Source organism: Malaclemys terrapin, chromosome 13 (genome assembly GCF_027887155.1).
Source record: "Malaclemys terrapin pileata isolate rMalTer1 chromosome 13, rMalTer1.hap1, whole genome shotgun sequence".
In the NCBI taxonomy this organism is placed as follows: Eukaryota; Metazoa; Chordata; order Testudines; family Emydidae; genus Malaclemys; species Malaclemys terrapin.
The window spans coordinates 14,150,511-14,161,045 of record NC_071517.1 but is presented as its reverse complement, the minus strand read 5'-3'; the positions used below and the strand labels follow the sequence as shown (position 1 = coordinate 14,161,045).

Genomic DNA, 10,535 nt, shown 5'->3' with positions numbered 1-10,535 from the left:
GTTAGGCAGATACCATATGGATCAGTTCCACTCTCTGATGCACAGGTGAACAAATGAAATCACTGGCAGCCCTGAGTGTTCATCTAAGGTCAGGAAAGCTGGCCTGTAGAATGAATTGGATCTCCAATGTGTGCATTGTGTGGCACTGTGAACCTTTAGCCATTCATTGTTACACTGAAAATCAATAAATAATTTTTTTTATATAAAATAAGTTCATATGTTTTTAAAAAAAAATCATTACACTATTTAAAAAACGCTTTTAATTCTCGTAATAGAATTAACCGTCGGCCCTGATTCAGGAAAGAACTTAAACATGTGCTTAAGTCTATTCCTATTCATGACAGCACTTAACCATGTGCTAAGGGCCCGTTGACTTCAGTGGGAATTCAGCACATGTGTAGGCGCTGTCCTGAATAAGGATGCTTTCAGTCATTCTGGGCCTTGGCTGATCAACAGCTATACAGTCTCAATGAGGAGAAAGGGGATGTGACCAAGGACAGTATTGCGAAGCCGTCAGGACCGTGGTCGGGTAGCGGGGAGAAGAGAATTCTAACGTGATTCCAAAAGCCTTCAACATTCACCAGTTCAGTTTTCACGTCTGTGCACTTGATTCTTCTCCTTTGCAATGGAGCTCCCAGTGGTGGGATGTAGCTTTGTGTCCCGTTTGCCTTACACGCCTGAGTTATGTCATTGAAGCCAATGGGTCTCTTAAAGCAAACGGGATTCAGCCTGCACACAGATGGGCTCTGACAAGGTACCGGGCCCCCCCTGGGAGAATGAAGTCAATGGCGTTGGGAGCAGTCAGCAGGCTCAGGCCCTTAGTAGGAAGAGGTATCAATTTGAATGAACCGCACGTGTTTTTCATTGCCCTACTTTGTAAACGTTCCACTTTTCTAAAAGCCTTACAACTTAAAGCAATAATTGAAATCAAGCACATGCACTCACACATGAGTAGAAAACAACATCTGGGACTATGAGTGGATTATTTCCACGGCGGTGCAGTAATGCCCTGTCATCGCTAGGGCGTGAGATGCATGCAACCCCCAAACCCTTCAGTACAGCCGCTCAGACTTTCAGTCCCGGGGCGGGAAAGGTGGGTTGATAGAGCCGGTGTTCTTCCTTTTAAGACATGATGTAGACCTCCAGCAGGCTGGCCACCGCATGCATGCGGTAGAAGATCCCGAAGGGCAGGCAAATGTCCACAATGGCAGGCCACATCGAGTAGCCGTAGAAGTTGAGTTCCTTGTCGTTGTCGAACTGTGGCCGGGCGCCGAACGCTGGCATGATCCAGAGCTGTTTGGAGGTGGGAAACAAACGTGACAGTCTCAGTGAGAGGGAGGGGATGTGGTGAGTAGCTGCAGCTGCTGCTAAGGGCTTCAAAGGGCAGAAGAGCCAGAGAGAAGGGAAAGGATAAATCTTCTAAATTCAGGACCATATTAGAGGCAGAAAAAGACCTATAGGGTTGGAGGTTCTTTATCTAAATCATCTGTGCCTGGTTTGTTCGGAAGCCGTAGGTCCTATGAAAGATGTGTATTTCCTCCACAGTTTTCCTGTAAATCAAAAGTGCCTTCAAAACATGGGGGAGTCACGCTACATTTAATTGGCTTCCCTTAGGGCTTGCAATGAAAAGCATGTGAAAATCAAATGTAATTGCTAATAAAAAGCAGGTTTCTAAGTGAAGCTATCTGGGGCTAGACTCTTCTCTGAGATACACCTGCCAATAGAGATCCTGAGAGTACAATTTGACCCCTGGGTGAAATTCTGGCCCCACTGAGGTCAATGGAACTTCTGCCATTGGCTTTAGTGGACCCAGGATTTCACCCATGCTACTTAACTACTGATCACCAGACATCACGTCTTCTGCTGTCTAACGTATAAGAAAATGGCTTCGATCGGGCTCTAGATGCCTTTTCCCTACATTAAAAATGTAGCATCAAAGGATTAAGCCTAATGAAAAAATATTGGGCCCGATTCTCCTCTCCTTCGCACCAATTGTACAATGTTAGGGGCTCAGTTCTTTGCTGGCATAAATGGGCAAAATGCCACTGAAATCAAGGGAGCTGTGCCTAGTTACACCAGCAGAGAATGTTCTCCAATAACTCCACTGACTTCAATGCAGCTACTTCTGATTTAAGTGAGAGATTTAAGGTAAGAAAAAGGAACATTTTCCTTAGACTACATCCTCTTGGACATGACCCCCTGCCCTCCACCCACCCTCCAAAAAATCCTTTTCTGATTGTCACTTACAATTATGTTGCAGAGGAGCAGGAACAAGGAGATCTCCTTTAGGAACTTCCTCCTCCATTTCACCTTCTTGGGGACCATTATGGACTGCACCACATCTGAAGGCTGGATCGCTACCGCACCTTGACCGTGGGGCAAGGGGGATGGCAGGGCACTGCTGCTTTCGGGGACGCGGAGGGATACGGCATTGATGTTGACAAAGGTGAGTCCATATAGGTCCTTCCGGTGAGGATGAATTTTGTGGTCATCTTCTGGGGGCTGCCGATGAAGGCCTTCGATGATGAAGATGTTCTGGAAGGTGTGCTGGGCGATCATCAGCAGTGAGTAGGTCAAGTTGAGGGCACTTATGGCATCCCTTGGAGTGCTGGCCACCACAGCCACAATGGAGTAGTAGGAGATAGCATATTGCCCCAAGGCAGCCCCCAGCAATAAGGCCATGTCCAAAGTCCTGGTTGGATTCTTGTGGTGGTCCATGTCTCTCTTATCAAACCTGTAGACAATGGAACCTCCAATGCAGACAAGAGACATCAGGCTCAGGCAAACTATGTTGAAGGTGTAATACATGATGAGTGCTTCGTTCTTCTTGTCTGGCTGGCTGCTGCTATTCACCTGCACCTCATAAACAATAAGGACAGCCAGGCCACTCACCAGTATGAACAGCCCCAAAACAATGCCCACAAAGAAGGTCCTTCTGAAGAGCCTGAACTTCAGCTGGTGGATGTGGTGAGTGTGGTGGTCTATGAGGCGTCCAACATTCTTCCACATCACATACAGCATGGCAGAGGCAAAGAGACTGTACTCAATGTTGAAGGGATACAACCAAAAATAGCCACTCTGGAAGATCTGGCAAATTTGGGTGTTACAGCTACAGCCTTCTGTTGAGCCACTTGCCGTTTCAGCTGGAACAGGAAAAACACATACATGTTACATCGTTACTGCAGGAAACAAGCACTTGTTAACAGTCCTGAAGAGCCTCACTCTGGAGAATCACAGTCACTAAAATGCAGGACCAAAGGTACAAGTAGATCTCATGACCCCGAGACCCAGGGTTGCCTGGACACTGAGAATCCACCCATTGAAACCTCAGCCTCCCTTTGGTGTCTGCCCTTCGGAATTGCTTTCCCCTTTGTCAAACAATGGGTTTAGTGAACATCCTTCTCTCATCTGGGCCTGTCTAGAATCCCTTCTTCCTCCCTCGCCTCTCCCGCCCTGGTTCTTTTTCGTTCTCTCTCTTTCCTTTTCTTTTCCTCCTCTCCCCTCCTCCTCCTCGGTTCATTCTAGGTTCTCCCTCCATCCCCATGACTCCTGCTGGACACAAAGCAAGACACGAATGCTAAGGTCCAGATTGGAATACCCCTACTCACGCAAGATAGCACCTTCCGCTGAGCCGTCCCCTTGTATTCATTCATCAGTGAATTTGCTCCAGAGAAAGGCCTCTAACGCCGTAGCCTCAGCTCCAGCATTAGCTGGCTTTACTAATGGGCAAATTACCTTTCATGATCCCTCTGTGTGTTCCTTCTGTTAAGTTCTGGAATTTTGTGTGTGCTTTATGCACGGACTCGTCTGTTACGGCCGACATCCACACGGCTAGGTTAGTGGTCAACGTCAGCATCAAGCCACACCTGTATGAGAGAAGAGATAGAAAGAATCAAGGCAAAGTCTGCTTCTCTGGCACCTTTCCTCTCTAGGCCTCAATGCACTCTTCAAACATTAGTGAATTAAGCCTCGCCTCTGTGAGGCAGGCAAGTATCAGTATCCCCGTTTTATATATGGAGAAACTGAGGCACAGGGAGGGGAAGTGACTTCCCCCCAGTCACACAGGGAGCCTGTGGCAGGGTCAGGAAGAGAACCCAGGTGTCCTGATGCCCTGTCTGCTGCCCTAACTGCTCTCTCTCATTCCCTTCACTCTTCATACCATCTACCTTGCCCGGTAAGCACCAACTAAGTTTCATCTCTCACTGTTTCTGGCTCAGCCTGTCACTGGGCGTGGATGGAAGTATGTAGAGTAATTGGTCAGGGTTGGCCTGTCCCGAAAGGTGGATCCAGTCTTGCGAAAGTGAATATGATCATCTGAGGTCTGGTTTCTCATTCCATCAGCCTTTTGATCTTCCTGACGCTCCTTTGTCTTCCTTCCCAGTACCGGGGAAGTGACCCGGAATTTTTTTTAAATGTAAGTATTATGTGCTAGTGTACGGCTGTGCCCCTGGATGGGGGATCAGTCTTCCCGCTTCTGGATCTTAAAGTGTGAGCTGCTAGTACCGGAGCTCCCATTGTAGCTGGCTCATTAACATCTCTCTGTGGCTCAGCCACCACTAGAGGGGGACAGAGTGCCACACTGCGTGGGCCGGGATTACACTGGTGCGGTGCTCAAACCAAAACCCTGGCTCTGCCTCTCAATTTTGCAGCTGGCCCCCATTTCTACAGTTTTCTGAACCTAATCTGTGAAGGGACCCTCCCCTTTTAGCACTTCAGGGTAGCTGGGAACCAAGTGGCAGCTCTCCGCTTTTCACTACGGGGCCATCTCTTCTGTGTGCCTGGTAGGATAATCCTGTAACAGACCCACTGAAATGGAAAGAATGTAGGAATGTTCCCCCTGTAGCTGCCGCTAATTGCAGGGGAGGCTCGGCAGAGGAATGGGGACCAGTGCAGAAGGGAACACGCCCAGCTGGGAGAAATACTCGCCTGGTAACATCCAGGTGCACGTGAATGCAGTCTTTGGCAGAAATCCACAGAAAGTACGTCTGGAAGAAATATAAGTGTTGATTAAGACTGAACCTCAAAGCGGCAGCGTCAGACTAGAAACAGACCCGGCCACTTCCACGCTCTGCAGGATGAAAGTCAGGCCCTGCCCTATTCTCTGCTGCACCGGGCCCGTTATCCCACCCGTGCTGCTCCTCTGCCATCCATTTCTGCCCCATTTACTTTGCCTTGTGCTGTAACCCTCCCATGCTCTCCACTCTGCCTCCGCAGCTCCTTCTTCTGCCCACCATTGCTGCACATCATGCTGCTCCTGCTTATCCCTTGCTCCCATCCAGCCTCCTCCGCTCCACAGTATTGACATCCATCAGGGGTTCCCAACCGGGGGGTTGAGACCCCACAGGCAATCATGAACAGATATCAGGGGTTACGGCCATCCTGCCCTTTCCATGTTGCTAAATGGGAGAGAAGTCCTGGCTGGAACCTGGTTAGGGGTTCATGTGAGCAGTCCTGCTTGCAAATAATAGCAGGTCATAGTATGGAAAAGAGTTATGAACTTTGACCTAGAGCAAGTCACCACAGATCAAATATGGTACGGCGGATGGGGAAGTGTTCTCCCGGGGGGAGAGGAGTTTAGTCAGCTGCGTTTGCTCTGCTAGGTTAGAACGGATCAAGGAGTGAGCTAAGCTCGCTGGGTAGAGAGTGGTCCAAGCGCGATCAGCACCCTGGGAAGGTGAAGCATCATGCCTGAGCTCACCCACCTGTCCCCCGGGCACTGAAAGAGCCCACGCTCACCTGGACGATCACAAACACGGCCTGCACGAGAGGGTAGATGATTTTGATGGCGGACAGGCAGTTGTAGAAGCTGGAGTAATACCCAGTTTTAAACACGTCCATCACGAGGGTGAAAATGGCAAACAAAACCAGGCCTCCTGTTGAGGAAGCAAAGCAATTAGAGACGAAGTGCACATGTTGGGGGTGGACAGGTAGACGTAGGTGAGCCCACGCTCATCTAGACAGACGGCGGAGGGAGAGAAATGGCATCGCCATGTAGAGGCAGATGGCATTTCAGGCTTCCCCTTTATAGTGGTCCCTGTTTTCTTTTTACCCCAAAGCCTACAAACCCTTTGCACCAACAGCCCTTGGAATGGTGAATGATGAGGCTGAAAAATAACCAAGTACTTTGGAGAACCCTCCCACGTAAGGGCCGGATCCAGCACGACACAGGTTAATGAGACTGATCATTGGAGTCCACCCCTCAGACCCAGAGCACTAAGGAGAGGAACCTTCTGAAGTTCTCTGTGAGTGATGTTTTGAGAAGGGGCCTCTAGGAGGCCATCTGGGCAATGCTTTCCTCACGAAGTGCTTACCTTGTATGGGATCCCATCTTCACCCACCCCCGCGCCACCCCAAGGCATCAACCATGGTGGCTTCCTACCTCTCAGCCAGACAGGTCCTGCATGGGAGTCCTTGTAGAGGATGGCGTCCCGGCGCTTGGCGGTGACGATGAGGTAGAAGAGGATCCAGGCAATGCAGATCAGCATTATGATGGTCAGCATGAAAAACACGTCGTAGTCATGCACAGCTACCTTGTTGAAGGCCGCACTGCTCACCAGGGTGCAGGCCAGTAGCAACAAATTGATGGCCAGCAGGACCGAGAACATGCGGCCTCCTTTCTTCCAGATCTCCTTGGGGTTGTGTGTCAAGGGGGGCGAGTGTGGATGGTGGCCCAAGGAGCCTGTTGGGCTGGCGGCTCTGCTGTCCTTGTCTTCTCTCTGACCGGAGCCCATGATGGAGTCTTCGCGACTGATCTCGCTGTCTGTCCACACGGGCCCCTCTGTCATGGTTCAACTAATGCCAAAGCCAAGTGTTACTGCTGTCAAGAACAGAACCCTAGAATTAAAAGGATCACTCCATCTGAATCAAAGAATCATAGAATCGTAGAACTGGAAGGGACCTCGAGAGGTCATCCAGTCCAGTCCCCTGCACTCATGGCAGGACTAAGTATTATCTAGACTATCCCTGACAGGGGTTTGCTAACCTGCTCTTAAAAATCTCCAATGACCGAGAATCCACCACCTCCCTAGGCAATTTATTCCAATGTTTAACCACCCTGACAGTTAGGAAGTTTTTCCTAATGCCCAACCTAAACCTCCCTGGCTGCAATTTAAGCCCATTGCTTCTTGTCCTGTCCTCAGAGGTTAAGAAGAACAATTTACCTCCCTCCTCCTTGTAACAACTTTTTATATACTTGAAAGCTGTTATCATGTCCCTTCTCGGTCTTCTCTTCTCCAGACTAAACAACCCCATTTTTTTCAGTCTGCCCTCATAGATCATGTTTTCTAGCCCTTTAGTCATTTTTGTTGCTCTTCTCTGGACTTTCTTCAATTTGTCCACATCTTTCCTGAAATGTGGCGTTCAGAACTGGACACAATACTCCAGCTGAGGCCTAATCAGCACAGAGTAGAGCGGAAGAATTACATTGTGTGTCTTGCTTACAACACTTCTGCTAGTTGTACATCCCAGAATGATGTTTGCTTTTTTTGCAACAGCATTACACTGTTGACTCTCATTTCGCGTGTGGTCCGCTGTGACTCCCAGATCCCTTTCCGCAGTATTGCTTCCTAAGCAGTCTTCCCTCATTTTGTATGTGTGCAACTGATTGTTCCTATGTGGAGTACTTTGCATTTGTCCTTATTGAATTCTCTAGTTTGTCCAAATCATTTTGAATTTTAATCCTATCCTCCAAAGCATTTGCAATCCCTCCCAGCATGGTATCGTCCGCAAACTTTATAAGTGTACTCTCTATGCCATTATCTAAATCATTGATGAAGATAGTGAACAGATCAGGACCCTGAACTGATCCTTGCGGGACCCCACTTATTATGCCCTTCCAGCTTGACTGTGAACCACTGACAAATACACTCTAGGAATGGTTTCCCAACCAGTTATGCACCCACCTTATAGTAGCTCCATCTAGCTTGTATTTCCCTAGTTTTGTTTATGAGAAGCTCATGAGAGACAGTATCAAAAGCCATACTAAAGTCAAGATGTACCACATCTACTGCTTCCTGCCCCCCCATCCACAAGGCTTGCAACCCTGTCAAAGAAAGCTATTAGGTTCGTTTGACATGATTTGTTCTTGACAAATCCATGCTGACTGTTACTTATCACCTTATTATCTTCTAGGCTTTTGCAAATTGATTGCTTTATTATTTGCTCCATTATCTTTCTGGGTATAGAAGTTAAGCTGACTGGTCTGTAATTCCCTGGGTTGTCCTTATTTCCCTTTTTATAGATGGGCACTATATTTGCCCTTTTCCAGGCCTCTGGAATCTCTCCCGTCTTCCATGACTTTTTGAATATAATCGCTAATGGCTCAGATATCTCCTCAGTCAGCTCCTTGAGTATTCTAGGATGTTTTTCATCAGGCCCTGGTAAGTTGAAGACATCTAACTTGTCTAAGAAATTCCTAACTTGTTCTTTCATTATTTTAGCCTCTGATCCTACCTCATTTTCATTGTTAGATGTCTGATCGCTACTATTTTCTCACAGGGTGGCACCTTTTGGGCAGTATGTGCATACCCTGCTTCTGCGGTTAGTGGAATGAGATTCAGTATCTGTCTCTGCTAAGGGGAATCATTAGATCTGAAGAAGCCTGCTTAAAAGGGTAGCAAGACATTTCCTCAGTAGCATTTGGTCACTGAGACCCTATGGGCTGCGCTCACTGTTTTGTTACTTTTGAAATCTCAAATCAATGCTTGTGAGAGTGAATTCAATGTCAGTTTAACACAAATATTAACTCCCAAGGGAAGCACACACCTAATATATAATATATATTTAAATGTTTATTGACACGAACTAGTGGAAGGCATGAGAATGCAGGAAAGATCAAAGGTCTCAGGGCAAATGGCCAACATGGTTGGATTTAAATGCCGGCCACAAAACATGTAGACAAAATGTCATGCTCCCTGCAAAGAAACAGACCTATTACAATGATCAACCTAATAGACTAGGAATCCATTAGAAGAACACAGTTTAGTTTGCAGCAAGCTTAGGCATTAAAACAGGTTCCTTAGCGCGCCTGTCTAGCTTTCTAACTCCTCCAAAGCCTGTTACAAATAGGTTAAGCTCAGTGCTTTATTAATATTTTATAAAACTTTGAATTTATCACTAGGGAAACCTGGGGTGAAGTATCTCTGAGAGCAAAGCTATTATTAAAGCCGAAAGCCATTCCACCAACCTGCTTGTATGCCCGCCACCTGATTCTCCGATCTTACCTGGGCTGCTACACGAGGTTCCTCTTCTCTCAAATCTGGACAGCCGAGGAATTTATACCTATTTGGACATCGTCTTGATTTACACCATCTCTGGAGCTGACAGTGCCGTTTCATAAACTTCTCAGTGAAACTCCCATGATCCATTGTGTACAATGGGCTGGTTTTAGGGAAGAGAGAGATGGGGAGATAAGAGTTATTTGCCTTTGACGGGCACGAGGTATGAACGTTACTGAGCATGGCATGAGTCTCCCCTCTAGGTCACAGGAGCATAGATAAAGATCTGTGATCAAAGATCCATTAGATCAAGTCCAGGCCCCTGCAAGGGCAAGCTAGATTGCCCTGACAGATGATGTATTACATGCTACACTGACACTCCATTTGATCTTAGTTCATGTTTATGGGCTACTCCATCCCACTATAAAGTACTCCAGGCATGGGCACTAGACCACTCCAAATTGCTGTAGGGGGGAGGGATAGCTCAGTGGTTTGGGCATTGGCCTGCTAAACCCAGGGTTGTGAGTTCAATCCTTGAGGGGGTCACTTAGGGATCTGGGGCAAAAATCTGTCTGGGGATTGGTCTTGCTTTGAGCAGGGGGTTGGACTAGATGATCTCCTGAGGTCCCTTCCAACCCAGATATTCTATGAAAACATACTTCAAGCCCTATCTGGACACATGCTTGAGGGAGAGAAAGGAATCCACTCCCATATCCATTCAGTCCTGGGTGTTCCTCAGCCTTTCTCTGCTTGGTCAGTGACTGGGGACAGGGAGGTATGTTATTGAGACTGAGTAGGACGTGCTGTCCTCAGTCATTGGATTCCATGCACTGCTTCATCCAAACGCAGCCCTGGGCTTGCTCTGCTGTGGCTGCCCTGCTCCTTTGTTGCTGGTTAATTAACCTGAGTTCTCTTCCTTCAAATGACAAGCTGATTTGTCACTGACGGAGCGTATACAAGTAGCATATGCACTGTTCTCCCATGGTGGCTCAGCAGTGGGCCAAAGCCGATTGCTTAACGGAGGTGGTCTCAGTAGGGTAGGGTCGAGTTGTACTCTGTGTTTTGGCAATGGTCGCTCAAGACAGAAAGCTACTTAATAAGAATGGGCCATTTTACGGCCTTCACTCTAGCTTCACCTCTTCCATGTGTTTCCCCTCTATCGGACTGGACTGCCTATGGCAGCAATGGGTCTATTTTCTGTTTTCTTTCCAGTAATTCCCTCTCCTGGGGTTGGGAAAGATTGGGCGATAAGGTCTCTTCCTTCTGCAACATTGTCCCTGACCATCTTCATATCTTTTCCTTACCCTGCCCTCTGCTGGC

At 47.7% G+C, this 10,535-nt stretch overlaps 1 protein-coding gene across 1 annotated transcript; it reads right to left on the bottom strand.

Annotated features, from left to right (window-relative positions):
• Nucleotides 1-985: 985 nt before the first annotated feature.
• On the bottom strand, nucleotides 986-6,785 carry OTOP2 (otopetrin 2). The gene is made up of 6 exons (XM_054047603.1): nucleotides 6,380-6,785; nucleotides 5,737-5,873; nucleotides 4,927-4,985; nucleotides 3,736-3,866; nucleotides 2,248-3,143; nucleotides 986-1,293 (listed from the first exon to the last, which is right to left on the bottom strand). The coding sequence occupies exons 1-6, from the start codon at nucleotides 6,783-6,785 to the stop codon at nucleotides 1,123-1,125; spliced, it is 1,800 nt and encodes a 599-aa protein (XP_053903578.1). The 3' UTR covers nucleotides 986-1,122.
• Nucleotides 6,786-10,535: the final 3,750 nt, after the last annotated feature.

Bases quoted from the DNA above. Each gene is read 5' to 3' on its own strand.
- OTOP2 (XM_054047603.1), bottom strand. From the start codon at position 6,785: ATGACAGAGGGGCCCGTGTGGACAGACAGCGAGATCAGTCGCGAAGAC. The intron at 5,874-6,379 runs GTAGGAAGCCAC...CTTCCTCAACAG, and splicing joins AGGACCTGTCTGGCTGAGAG to GAGGCCTGGTTTTGTTTGCC. The intron at 1,294-2,247 runs GTAAGTGACAAT...ACCTCCAAACAG, and splicing joins TGCTCCTCTGCAACATAATT to CTCTGGATCATGCCAGCGTT.